The 14,846-nt window shown below is 41.8% G+C and overlaps 1 protein-coding gene across 7 annotated transcripts in view; it reads left to right on the plus strand.

The window, feature by feature from the left end:
• The window catches only part of LOC307220151 (uncharacterized protein), a gene marked incomplete at its 3' end in the record, with an annotated part of 350,445 nt that overhangs the window by 138,857 nt on the left and 196,742 nt on the right, over positions 1-14,846 (plus strand). For all 7 annotated transcript variants that reach the window (XR_013840712.1, XR_013840713.1, XR_013840714.1 and 4 more), the window contains exon 5: positions 12,845-12,996. Coding sequence is in view for 2 of the 7 variants with exons in the window: in XM_079983857.1 (XP_079839983.1) it covers positions 12,982-12,996 (15 nt within the window). The remainder of the gene's footprint in view (positions 1-12,844; positions 12,997-14,846) is intronic.

The following is a 14,846-nucleotide window of genomic DNA, read 5'->3' on the forward strand; positions in this document are numbered from 1 at the left end:
AGCCCTGAGTGCTCACTGGAAGGACAGATTGTGAAGCTGAGGCTCCAGTACTTTGGCCACCTCATGAGAAGAGAAGACTCCCTGGAGAAGACCCTGATGTTGGGAAAGATGGAGGGCACAAGGAGAAGGGGGCGACAGAGGACGAGATGGTTGGATAGTGTTTTCGAGGTTACCAGCATGAGTCTGACCAAGCTGCGGGGGGCAGTGGAGGACAGGAGTGCCTGGCGTTCTCTGGTCCATGGGGTCACGAAGAGTCGGACACGACTAAACGACTAAACAACAACAACAACATACTTCCTTATTTCCAATATGGAATATATGTGACTTTATTCTTTTCAGTCATGTGTAGCATTTTTTAAAAATATGAAGTGAGGACCCAGTAATTAGAAAGACTCGTTTTATTATGCCACTTGCAAATTAGTTCACATTTTGTTATTCTTCATGGTAGACCACACACACATGCCTTGGATTAAAATTAGAGCAAAGCCACATACTCAACAGAATTTTGTCACATAGTTGCACTTGACTAGACTGTTTCACAGCACAGTTTTTTGTTTTTTTGTTTTCCTGAAGGAGGGCGGGTGTTGCATGTTTAAACTTTTTAAAAATATTCTCAGGGAAACTTGCATGGCACAGAGATCAGATTTGCTTTTCTGTGTTCCAGAAGATTTTATATGGGAGGATTCATTGAGCATCCCCACTTGTATTCTGAAGTAGCATAGCTCAGCAGTAGGTGCATGTTGTGATTTTGCTGATTGTGTAGCTAAGCTAAAGACAAGAGTTGAAGTTAACTGGCGTCCTTGCATTCAGAGGAGAACTTTTGATCCAATAGAGATGTCAACTAACAGCAGAGAAGAGTAGATTGCTTTTACTGATGCCCCCTTCTATCTGTAGCATACACACTGTTCTATCCCAAATCTCTGGAGCTGCTTTCCAGTGTGTGTTAGTTTAGTTTGAACAATCGTTTGAGGAGGAACTAGGATCATTACAACATGGTTTGATCCTGTCCTTGCTTGAACAAACCATAGTTTATACTAACCAGAGCTCTCTGGATTTTTGAAAGATTGTAAGGTGAGGAAAGAGTGATTTTTGGGATTTTTTTGGGGTGGGGGATGAAATAAATCTATGAGTAGAAAGGTACAGTCATACCTTGGGTTACGAACGCTGTGGGTTGCATGTTTTCGGGTTGTGGACCGTGCCGAACCCGGAAGTACCGGAATGACAAAATGACATCACACCCATGCGCAGAAGCACTGAATTGTGTCATGCTCGGGTGCAGATGCTGCGCTTCAGGCTGCGAATGCTGCTGGTTGCGAATGTGCCTCTTGTACAGATCATGTTTGCAACCCGAGGTATGACTGTACAATAGCAAAGGCAGGTAATCATACATCTGTTCTGAGTGGCTTTTTATCTCTATACCTAGCACATGATGGCTTAGCTGATATTTTTACTGAAGATGATTAACTTAATGCTTTCTAGATAGCAGGTGGAGCTGCACCTCAGTGGATGACATGTAGAGATTTGCCACCTGCTTAGGGGGAGAGGGCAAGAATGGGAATGTTTCTGCTGATTTGACTCTATATAGACAGCCCTCTCAACTACCCCTATCTCCATTTGTTTCAGTTCTGCTTCCCCTTGCCCACATTAACTTGACATTAATCTGCTCTGAGCCTTCAGACAACAGGAAAACATGTGCAATCTTAAGTGCAGCTTAATATTTTACCAGCAGCTGTAGTTGATCTTAACTGTAGTTTAGGGGAACAAGCTAACTTCAAACTGTGGCTGATCCTGGCTTGTTTTCCTAAACCATCGTTAAGATTAACCATAGTTTCAGATTTGGACATAATGATAAATCATGACATATTGAAAACAGAAGGGAATGCTCCTGATCTCCTTGGGTTTGCACTGGAGAAGGAGGAGAAGCACATCAGCCCAAAGTTTCTGCATTCAACACTAACCATAGTTTTGTGTTATGATGCTCTAAGCAGATTGCTAAGACCCAGTGGCTGAGAAGCAACAGTGAGAATGAGCTTTGGCCTCTGTAGGAAGCATGATGTTAGACCAGACAGACATCTGCTCTGAGGTAGCAGTTAAAAGTGCACATCACTACCAGCTGCTTTAATTTTTTGGTGGTATAATTAAATTTATGCCCTAGCCCTATGGCCAGGTATGCCCTCTGGGTGGCTCACAGCAATAAAACCAGCACAATATTAAGCAAGAACCCAACACTTGATTATAGTTAATGTTAATATAAGACAGCTACAACAAGGCACAATTAGCTATAAGCAGATGAGAAATCTGCACAATTTTGGGCACAAGTGAATTAGTTTTGTCTTGACTTGTCTCTACCACTAAACTGATGACTCAGCTCGAGATATATGAGATCAATGCATTCAGTTTAGTTCAATAAATATTAAAACCTGTACAACAATGGGTTGTTTTTCTTTGCTTTTTAGACTGGGGCTCGTTCTCTGTGCTAAACTGTTCTGTTTATTATTTTGTGAAAGTCAAATTAAGTGTTCACTATCAGCTGTTTTTATACCCAGAGTGCTGGAGTTCTTTGATCCTGAGGCTTAAGAGACTTAAGGGTGGACAGGATAAATAAATTCAGTTAGGCCAGAACAAGTCATAAGAGTCTGGGCAAAACTGTGTGTGTATATGTGCAAGGCATGCCTGCATTGGAACAGAAGGGGTGTTGAAAGGCCTTTTGGGTGAACAGGCTGTGACTTTTACCTCACTCATTACCATCAACTGGGCAACACACTAACTCTGACTGTAGCTGCTGGGACCGTGACTTTTTAGCCATACAGTGGTACCTCAGGTTACATATGCTTCAGGTTACATATGCTTCAGGCTACAGACTCCGCTAACCCAGAAATAGTACCTCGGGTTAAGAACTTTGCTTCATGATGAGAACAGAAATCACACGGCGGTGGCGTGGCAGCAGCGGGAGGCCCCATTAGCTAAAGTGATGCTTCAGGTTAAGAACAGTTTCAGGTTAAGAATGTACCTCTAGAACGAATTAAGTACGTAACCAGAGGTACCACCGCACCTTCCATGGGGAGATGAGCAGCATCCATACTCTTTTCAGCAGCGAGGTAATAAATGCGGTGTGTTTCCTTTCAGTAACAGTATGTATAAAAAGGCATGCTTCTTAATTTCCTTCCCTTTGTATGTACACTGATACAATTTTGAATGATTGTCTCAGTATCTTTTTATCTAGTACTGCTGAACCAGAGATGTGAAAAGTTCTCCTAGGTGACTTAAATACCCCAAATACTTTTCAAGACCACGTTGATAATTTATCATGGCATGCCAAGGATCAGGTTTTTTTATAACTGATAATGTAGACCAATCCCACTGTGGAAACGCAGGCTCCTCTTTTTTGGCAACTGGTGACACGACATCCAGAAAATAATTAATCATACAATGAAATCGTGTGAACTGTTTTTGACAGCCAGGAAGTCTATGTGGCAAAATCTAATTGTGATTGCTTCATCTAACGTAGCTTGGGGAGGATGTTCTCAGGACGCAATGTTAGTTTATTTGATTAATCAAATGCATATTATGAGCTCTCATTTCAGTGGGTTAAATTTTCAGACAGTATTAGTGACAGTGTCTCTAGGAGGGTCTGATATGAACCACAGTTGCATAGTGGTTAGAGTGTTGGACTGAGACATGGGAGACTAGGATTCAAACTCAGCCATGAAACTTGTGAGGTGACCTTGACCCTCTCTTAGTCTAACAGTTTCTCAGCCTAATCTACCTCACAAGGTTGTTGTGAGGATTCAGTACACAGCATATAGCACAGCAGTACTTTCTCCTTGTTTATATCATAACACCCCCAAAAGCACCAGCTGCAATTGCAGTTCTATCCATGAATGAATATATATATAAAGGTAAAGGGACCCCTGACCATTAGGTCCAGTCACGGACAACTCTGGGGTTGTGGCGCTTATCTCGCTTTACTGGCTGAGGGAGCCGGCGTACAGCTTCCGGGTCATGTGGCCAGCATGACTGCGCTGCTTCTGGCAAACCAGATCAGCGCACGGAAACACCGTTTACCTTCCCACTGGAGCAATACATTTTATCTACTTGTACTGCATGCTTTCAAACTGCTAGGTTGGCAGGAGCAGGGACCGAGCAACGGGAGCACCCCGTTGTGGGGATTCGAACTGCCCACCTTCTGATTGGCAAGCCCCAGGCTCTGTGGTTTAACCCACAGCACCACCCACATCCCTATGCATATATACACATATCCTTTAATTGAGGTGTACAAATGATTTTATGTACATACACCATCTCCTTAGACCTTGACATACCTGATGATAACTGATGGCATTTAATGTGACTAAGACTATGGGCAGTGCTTAGACTGTTTTACCAATATTAAATGAAATGGTGTTGGAGAGTGGCCTTTTTAACAGGCGGGGGAGGCCTATAGAAGGCCTGTTTGTTTGTTTTTATAAATAATTTTTATTAAGTTTTCATTTTAATATCTCAAAATAAACATTCACATAACACCATGTATTCAGTGACTTCCCTTCTTCCCCTTCCCTGGTTCATTTTGTTTATCTATTATTCCTGCATATTTTACTACGTCCATTTTTGATGGTTCTCCAGTTTTACATCATTCAATTATTAATTAAACTGTTGAATTTATCTTAATGCTAGCGTTTTCAGATATGTACAGTTATTTTCCATATAGTCAGAAAAAGTGTTCCATTCCTCTTTAAATAAATATTCTTCTTGCTCTCTTAGTCTATTCATTAAAACTTCTAGTTCCACATATTCTATCATCTTAAGTTGCCAATCCTCCTTACCCGGGACCTCTCTCACTTTTCATTTTTGGGCTAACAAAATGCGAGGAGCTGTTGTTGCGTACATAAATAAGTTTCTCTGACACCTGGGGATTTCTGTCTGCACCATTCCTAACAAAAATGCCTCCGGACCTTTTGGGAAGGCTGTTTTAAACATTTTTTTCTATCTCATTATAAATCATTTCCCAGTATTCTTTAACCTTTTTGCATGCCCACAACATGTGGAAAAAGTTCCCTCCGTTTCTTTACATTTCCAACACAGATCCGATTCTGCTTTATACATCTTAGCCAATCTACTTGGAGTTAGGTACCATCTATGAATCATTTTCATATTATTCTCTTTCAGTGTATAGCATGCAATAAATTTCAAATCATTCTTCCAAAGTTTCTCCCAAAGATTTAGGTCAGTGTTATGCCTTATTTCCATTGCCCAGTGTGTCATTGAAGCTCTTACCAACTCATCCTTTGTTTCCTCTTCTGTTGGAGTCCTGTTTGGAGTAGGCAAACTCCAGTAACACTAGAAACTCCCAACCCAAACAATCAGTTATCGTTGCAGATAGCTTGCCTCTCTCCTTCTGCCAAAACACACACACAGGCCATTTTCCCCCCTTTACCTTGGTTAGAGGCAAAAGGTCAATCCTAGTCCTCACAAACAAATCCATTTGAGGTTTGAAGGGTCTGTTGAGGGTCTGTTGATGCACAACTGCAGATGGGACAAGATTATTCTCTGCCTCCAGCAATGATCAGCAAAGACCCATCAGAGCCAGCTGCATACCAACCCCTGCTGCCTGTTGCACAGCTCCTGTTTTCTCATCTCTTCTCCCCACACCTAACAAAGGACCATTCATGCAACATATCACCCCTACTTCTGCACAGCTCGCACACTCTCCCCACCCCAGCTCCTCCCTTAGGAAATAATAAACCTAAGATTCCCATTCAAATGATTACTTAATCCATATTATTTTTCTAAGTATTGTTTTGCTCTCACCTATTGCTTTATGTTTCTGTGTTTTGCTTCAAAGTTCAGAATATCCATAGGAAAATAATGATACGCTCTGAATGAAGCATTGTACATTGGTAAACAGATTGATTTCTTTCCATTGCAGTCTTGATGCTGTAGTCTTTATTATTGTTTATGCTTTACTCCCTGACCCACTGGGGTTGCTAATGTGCAAACTCGAACGTTGATTAGATCGCCAATTAAAAGGAACACAAGCACCATGTCGTACACATATAATAAAACTGGTAATTTTATGTCTTGTCTGCTGATGAAGATAAAAGATGAGCTACCATGCTGTCAAAGAAAAGCAAAACAAAACACCCAAGCAAACCTGAACCAGGAAAAGAACAAAATACAGCCTTGGTTTAAATACACCTATATTTGCTGAAATAAAATATCTCATAGATCCAGTTACAGAAGTCCTAACCATCATAACTGTCTTCCTGTGGGTCAGTGGGTCTGACTGTTAACGAGAAGCTTGGTGTTTTGAGTTCACTGAGGGATGGCTGTGGACAGGATTCCTGCATTGTAGGACTAGATGGCCTACTGATTCTATGTACTTTGTAGCACCCATACACACAGCTATCGCTAGCAGCAATAGATTACAATTCACAGGGGAGTCAGTGAAGGTCAGAACACTGTATCAAAGTACCACTTCACTTCTCAAGTATGACTTCATTAAATCCATGCGCCAGCCAATCTAATCCAGAATGCAAGCAAAGCCAGCAAGAGAAGGGCCCCACAAGATTGTATCTCCGGCATCTGCATTCCCGAGACATTTTGCAGAGCATTTGGTTTTATTTAGATGCTGTTTATATTTCTGCTGCTTTTGGTGTTTTGAGTAGCATGGAATTTCTGAATGCTCCAAACCCCGTATTCTTTGGAGAGCAGGCAAGACTGTCAGGAAGGAAAGCCATTGATTACTGATCAGCAGCTGTTGATGTGCATGCTTTTCTCCAGTCAAGCTCTTGGTCACCAAGCTCTGGCAGAACATGGTTCCAGCATGCTTATAAAGACGCTCTTGAAATGCTATGAAATATCTTAGCCACATCTCTTTTCCTTGAGGCTATATGTTTGCTATACTAATGGGAGGGAAGGAAGGGAATGACATCAGTGATGCATGAATAGGAGATTGTTCATGTACCAGGTTACATCATCTTTTGATGTGCAGCATATGTCAGCAGTGCTGAAAGGCAGGTAACCCAAACCCTAGAGGCAGCTGTGGCAAAGGTACCTAGATGATATGACAGCAAATCTAATGCTGATAAGATTCTAAAGTTGGGATGTGTGGGTAGATACACTATGCAAGTATTCTAAATACAAGACTATAGTAATAGTGCAGTGGTACCTTGGGTTACATACGCTTCAGGTTACATACGCTTCAGGTTACAGACTCTGCTAACCCAGAAATATTACCTCGGTTTAAGAACTTTGCTTCAGGATGAGAACAGAAATCGCACAGCGGCAGCAGGAGGCCCCATTAGCTAAAGTGGTGCTTCAGGTTAAGAACAGTTTCAGGTTAAGAGCAGACCTCCAAAATGTTCTTAAGCCGAGGTACCACTGTAAATGGTTTCCGCAGAAAGCTGACCTGTTTCTATTTTCCCTCATATATCTTAAGCAGAATTGAGGACGACTTGTAAGGCAACATATAGTTGGCTCAGTGTTATTTCAAAGTAGATTTGCTTCTGCACTAGCCCTTTTTCTCTGGAATTGACAATTCCCCCCTCATTTAGTTATCATAGAGATTCTGCACAATGTTGTTTTTAATGCAGGGCAATGGTCTCCAGATGTTGTGCTGTTGCACTGCATCTTCCGTCATTCCTAGTCATGCAGCTAACCGTTGCATTTCAATCTTCTCCATATTATTGTCTTGTCTTGAGCAGCGCTGGCTTCAAACATTTAATATCTCATTAAAGGTGCTCTTTAAAAAAAATAAAATTGCAACCTCATTTGAAATATAAATGCTGGCAGTGAAATCAGCATTTTGGGTAAAGATACGGTGATTTCTGGTACAAATGTGGATTGTTTATTTATTTAGGAGAATTATATCCTCTCCTTTGATTGATTGATACACAAAGTGGCTTTCAGTAGATTGGAACAGGATATATACATGCATACGCACAAACTCAAATCCGCACAGTCCAGTAACCCTTAGCTTCCTTCCTAGTGTTTTGTGCCAGAATTAATTAGATCACAAACTTGGAGATAATGTTCTCATTTCCCTTCCCTTCCTCTTTTTTCTCCTCCTTTTCCTTTCCTGTGTTTGACAACTTTTTAAAAAGAGGTGAAAAGAAAACCTTATTAAACAAACAAACAAACAAACAAACAACGGCAGTGCCAAAGTTGGAAATAAAACTTGGGCTTGTATTCTGACTTGGGTATATATTAAATTATTTGGCTGTCGCAGTAACAAATGTAATCGGCTAATTAGAAATAGAAGTAGCTAATACTCTGAGTTATTTTTACAGAATCTGTGAAGATTAAAAGCTGAGAACGAAGGGCAGAAATCATTTTGTTGAACTTATGTTTCCCATGAAGACTTTTGATTAAAAAAAAGTTCAACGGAAAATGGGGAGGAGATGCTTGGGTGCACTAGCAAGATTGCCTGGCCTGCTAATCCTTCATATTTGGCTGGCTCCAGATTTTTTTTTTTTAAAGTATCGAACACATGTTCTGGTACTGTTCAAAGGCCTGTGAGAGTTGGGAGTTGATCGAAAGCTCTCAATTCCACTGAAGTGGGTGGCCAAAGTGCAGGCGTTCAACAGCTGCACCGAGCCCACTGATCTTTGTCATTTATGAATTATTTTGCATGCCGTCTGGAACCAAAATGGTGCCGTAGTTTTTAATAGAGGCAGTTGTTTAGGTACATAGCCAAAGAAGCACATTTTCTGCGTGTTATAAAATGATCAGCTCTTCAAAGGCTATTTTTTTTCTCCTCCCCCCCTTTTTTTGCTTCAGTGCCTTCCAGCTAGAATTCAGATGCAGATGTCTAAACTTTTAAGTGTTTTATTTGAATTGTTTTTCCTAAGTTGCTACTTTATGCACTTTTGGATGAATGTAGTGAAAAATGTGCTGAGCAGGAGAATTCGTTCACTGGCAAGAACACCTCCTTCCATATCGAGCTGCCTGTGCTTTCATATCAGCCCATGGGGCCTCCTCATATTCACTACGTGGGATAAGGTACATAGTGGGTGGGAGCCCAGGAAAGGGCTTTTTCAGTGGTGTCTCCTTCAATCCGAGACTGAGCCTTATTTGTTTACAGCTTTAGGGGATGGGTGAAGACTTTTTCGAAGAATGTTTGGAGGAGTTTGCTGTTCTGGTTGTTGCTGTTGGTGCTACTAGTAACTTTTATTTGGTTGTTGTGTGTATCTAACAAATTGTGTTTTTATGGCTTAGTTGTTGGAACAAATTGGCTCCTGAACACTGCAAACCTGGAAGTGAGTGTTCCGGTTTGCAAACATGTTTTGGAAGTCAAATGTCCAACGCAGCTTCCGATTGAGTGCAGGAAGCTCCTGCAGCCAATCGGAAGCTGCACCTTGGTTTTCGAACAGTTTCGAGAGTTGAATGGACTCCTGGAATGGATTAAGATCGAGAACCAAGGTACCACTGTACTTTTATGTACTTATTTTGTTATAAAACAGCTTTTGCAAAGGGTGGTGTGTAAATATTCTAAAGTTAGATAAAAACTGCTAATAGACCACCCTCTGTATTTTGTAACTGAAGCTCCCAAGGAGTCTTGCAAGGGCCTCCACATTTACATAGCATCACAGAAGTCCAAGCAGGTCATACTTGTACAGGATGTATTGCACAGGGTAGTGTGCAGCAGAGGTTGTGAACCTTTCTAGGCTCGAGGGCCCATTTCAAGCAAGAAAAACTGTTGTAGGCAGCGCACGCTGCAACTGAGCACACACTGAAACCCACCCCACTGACTACTGTAGGATGCTTCTTTTAAGCCTAATTTCAGTGGAGGGAGAAAACCCTGTGAGTTACAGGAACCATATTGGTGACTCTTGCTGTGCAGAATGTTCAATAATCAAAGCACGATGCATTATAGTAATTCAAGCAGGAGCTAACCCAAATACAGTCATACCTCGAGATGAATGTGCTTTGGGTTAAGCGCATTCGAGTTGTGCTCTGTGGCAACCCGGAAGTAATGAAGCACGTTACATCCGGGTTTCGCCGCTCGCGCATGCGCAGAAGCAGTGAAACACGACCCGCGCACGCACAGTCGTGCCATCACATGTTGCATTCTGTTCGGGATGCGAACAGGGCTCCGGAACGGATCCCATTCGCATCCCGAGGTACCACTGTAGGCCAGTGGTCAAGTTTCATTGAAGAAGTGATGTAGCTGTTGCACTAGCCAGAGGTTGTGAAAAGGGTCAAGGCCCCTATAATCCATTTGGACTTCCAGAGACAGATCTGGCATCGCCCCCAAACTGCAGTCCTAATCCTTAGTGCAATGCTGTTCAGCCAAGGCTGAACACAACCTCCAAAGTCAGAAAAAACACCCAGTAACAGTACCTCTTCTTGTGTAGATTAAGCTTAAGCTTATTAGACCTCATTCAGCCCATTCATGCCTTCTGACACTGCCCCCAGCTGCAGCACTCCCTGATTCTGATGAAAAAGAGAAACAGTGCTGGATGTTCTACATATTTATGATATATCACCCAACTTCTCCAGACTGTCGCCGGGGGTTTCATGTACATATTTCATAGCATGGGGGACAAGATGTAGCCCTGCTCCACACCATGCCGTAGCTACCAAGAGCCACCATTGGCACTGCCTTCTCAAGACTGCCATCGAAATGAGAACTGGACAGCTGGGAGTCAGTTGCCATCCCAGATAGTCCATCAGAACTATCTAGTATTGAAAGCCACTGAAAGTTTGAGGAGAATTAGCAAGGTCAGATTCCTCCTGTTCTTTTTCCAGGATAGGTTATGCATCAGAGTGATCAAGCCTGTTCCATGCCAAAGCTAAATTTAAAAGGGTCCACCCAATAATTTCCCAGCAGCCACTGCCATGAGCATCTTACCTGAGAAGGTGAAATTCGTGGTGAGCATTTGTTACATTTCTTTGGGTTTACTGAATATTTATTTTAGGGCAGCATATCAATGATTTCCTGCAAGGAGGCATTGCATTTTGTGTTAAAAATAAAATATCTTCTGCATCCAGTTGGTCGGTCCTCTCCTGATAGATGCTTTATATAAGCCAGGAATGGCAAGGGTCAAGCAAATATAGATGGAAAGCTGAACTCCTTCAAATACCTTTTCATTGTCCTTAGGCCTCAACCACTGGAATACATCACAAAAATAAATAAAAAAATGGCTATAAGGTGCTCTTGTTGTAGCTGCTGGTTGTACTGTAGACAAGATGGCACCCCAGGATTAAGAGTGTGTCACATTTGTCAGCCTCTGATAATTCAGTGTATATGTTAGGATAAATACAATACAAAATAAAATAAAACTAATGGAACACCCTCATGGCCAATTAGCATGCAAATGTATTTCATGTTGCAGGGATTCCAGGATCTGGGGTGGTGGGGTGGGAAACCGCATGGTACATTCACAGCTGTTAAAATAGGAGAGCTGGTGGTCAGTAGCGACAGAGGTGGAATATAGATGGGGGGGGGGATCATACACTCACCATAAAGCAAATTATTTCATTGTTGACATAGGCAATATGTTGTTAAAAGCGAATGGCTGTCATCTGTTAGAACCTGTAAGGGACAGTAGAGGGTAATAAATTGCCAAAGAGGCAGCTCTCAGGTGGCCTGCCATACCTCTCTTACTTAGCAGGAAGGAGAAGAAATTAACTGCAAGCTCTTATACGTTGTCTTAAGATGCATATTCAGTGTGTGCCACAGTGGCCCTTTGTGGTATATAATGGAATATCTGCTGTGGCTAGGTTTCCATTGTTGCAGGCAGAGTAAAGGTTCTGTGGAATTACAGCACATCCATTGAAGCAATTTCTGTCTTAACAATAGCCTTCCTCCGTCTTACGATTCAACATCAGCAGCAATGTGGAATACTAACAAAGCACACTTCAGTATAGCAGTGGAGTGGCTAACCCTTGTAAATATTACTTGAGGAGAATTTTGTACGCTGCATGTCGGGGAGAAGGTAAACTAGGATTTTCTCCTCTGACATGTGCGTTTTGTATCTGCAGGGAGATACATAAAATCTCCCATTTACAGGCTGAAATGGGCTCATGTGATTCTTCTGATTGTGTGCTTCAGTTCTTAAACATACATGACTTTGCGGCAGAGTACATTGCATTTGCTAGGAGAATATTGCCCTAAACGGGTTTTCTGCACTAACTGGTCCCAGATTTTGCCCAATATATTTTGTTGCTTTCGGTGGAGCACAAGATGGTGACCCCCATTCAAAGTATGGAAGCTGACTGAACTCTTAGATGAATCTTGATTCAGCGTTGGTGATGTGATAGTGCTCTCCTTCATGAGTCTGAGGCAAAAGCATAGCTTTCGTGTGCAAAGAGATGCCGTGAAGCACCCATAGCTCTGTTCTCCAAAGGAAGGGAAAGACCAGGGGACCTTAGAAGGAACAGCCAGGGGCTGCTGCCATTGTGCCTAAGCATCTGTTGCCTGAGATACGGACTTAATGTTGTCCAATGGTAGGGCTGGCCCTGAAAGATATGCAACTCATTTCATTATTCAGTGCTGTCATTTTGAGTCTCCGCACTCATACTCTGTTTTCCTGATGGCACCAAGTTGCAAGGTGGAAGTGTGGTTTCATAATGTGATGAGGAATCTTGTGGAAAGTAGTTCTACACATTATTGCAGGAATGGGATCACATTTCTGTAAGGGGATGCAACTTTTACCTTGTCTATAAGTGGAAAAGAGTGAGTATTGCAGGAATATTCAAACAGGAAAATAGTGGTTTCGCACTGAACCCAGTGCTGCTATTTGCTCTGGTCAATCAAAGATTACTTGCAAAGAGTTCCCTCATTTTCAGAGTTATTCTCTCTCTCTCCTCCCCCCCCCCCTTGGGTGTTCTGAATGTTTAGGCTGTCTCTTCAGTCAGTGAGCCCAAGATAGCATCACCAGCATCACCAGCACAAGATCCTATGTTGTAGATGATGGAGACCTAAAGGAAGAAGCTTATGCAATCTGAAACAAAAATGAAATTAAAGGGAAATAGAACATGAAATATGTGCAGGTAAGCAATTTATTCACTGTTGTTTTATATGATGTATATTTCTATTTGTTAAGAATATGTATTATTCCGGCAAGCACTATTATGCTATGTTTCTTGAGAATGATTTAATTCCTAAATCCACTGTGTGACATTGGGCAAGTTTCTGTCTCTCAACATCACTTACCCCATCTGTTAACTGGAATACTAAAAAGTTTTCATATTGTAGGTTTTGAGTATAGTGGGCCTGTTTGGGAGGAGAACCACCACATTACAATATAAGGATTTTTATAAGGATTTTAGCTGTGCAATCCATAGATTTACTTCAATGGGTGAAGGGCTAGTGCATGTGCAGAGTTGACAGTGCTGCGCTAGATGGACTTAATAGTCTGACTTATAAAGCAACTTCCTATGTACTCAGAAACGCATCCCATTGAATTCAATAAATGAACACAAATTATCAGCCTAAATAACTTTGCATAGTATTTGTTAACAACACAAAACAGCTCAGTGGTTTGCAATGTAGACCCTATGTCATTAATTTATTTACTTTCTTATAAACTTATATCGCACCCTTCTAGTGAGTTTGCATCAGTTAATAAAATTCAGCAATTAAAAACAATACAGTCAAATAACTTTAATAATAACGGTATGAAATATGAATTGCTTCTGCACAGACATCTGAAACTAGACATGCTGTCTTAATATGTGACAAACTTGTCTTAGGTAAGAAGGAATGTTCTCGAGGTTCTAATGCATGTTTCCATGATAGATTTGCTCCTGCGACATCACACAGGCAATTTAAAATGCCGCCTTCTAATCAGCTCTATTAGCTATTCCCTCTGAAGTGTGAGTCCCTTGCAAGTCTGTCAGAGCTCAGGTCTCTGTGAGCTCTCATGGCTCATCTTTGACATTAAGAACTTATCATTGCTCTGGGTTCCTCATTCCACTAAAACAGGTCTGCTGGTGCGCTGAGATTTGATGGGCCAAGATTTGCCACCGACTGCGGATTTTAGATCCTGACATTTGGTAACCTGGAAGGCAAGCTGACTGAGAAATTAATTTAGGTGCTTTTATGAAAATGCATGTGTTTTAAAAAGGCACGTAAAGTCAGAGCTTTAGGTTATAAAATGGATAACATAATAAAAGGCTTGTGTGATCAAAGATGACCGAGACACATTTTGTGTTATGTTGGTCAAAAACAAGGTCAAAATAATGAGTCACTCTCCAATAATTTATATAACAGTTTACAAAAGTGCATCCTGCTCCGCATTCATGAGAGCATTAATTTTTTCATTAACCTAGCTGTGCCAATTGCTTCCTATCAGCTCTCATAGAGTGAGTAGCAACTGCTGTGGGATGATTAGCCAAATGGCAGGCTGCCTCCTATTTGCCTCACTTCCCTTCAACCCTCTCCAGTTGTAACCACAGTACTTGCTTCCCATCAGCTACTGCTGTGGCGACTCTGCTGTTGTCTTTAGTCCGAGGAATGGTGTGTTGCCCCTTTACCAGCTATATGTGGTCAGAGGGCAACTCACCTGGAGACTGAGCAAAGGTAGCCTGGGCTTCCCTGCATTTCTGATCTTTTTCTCTGCTGCATCTCATCACAATAAAAGAAAGGGTAGATTGGAAAGCTTTGGGGCTTGGGAAGAGTAGGTTGTCTTGCACTCTTTCCCCTGCTCTCCTGATTATGTGTGTGCTCTGGAGAGCATGTGAAGTGCTTGCCCAATCTGGGGCCACACACACCAGTTGTATGGTTCCCAGGGAGAGATTGCAAGATGCAGTACAGTGGTACCTCAGGTTACTGACTCTGCTAACCCAGAAATAGTACCTCAGGTTAAGAACTTTGCTTCAGGATGAAAACAGAAATTGTG

The sequence above is a fragment of the Podarcis cretensis genome (assembly GCF_951804945.1).
Source record: "Podarcis cretensis genome assembly, chromosome: 7".
Lineage (NCBI taxonomy): Eukaryota > Metazoa > Chordata > Lepidosauria > Squamata > Lacertidae > Podarcis > Podarcis cretensis.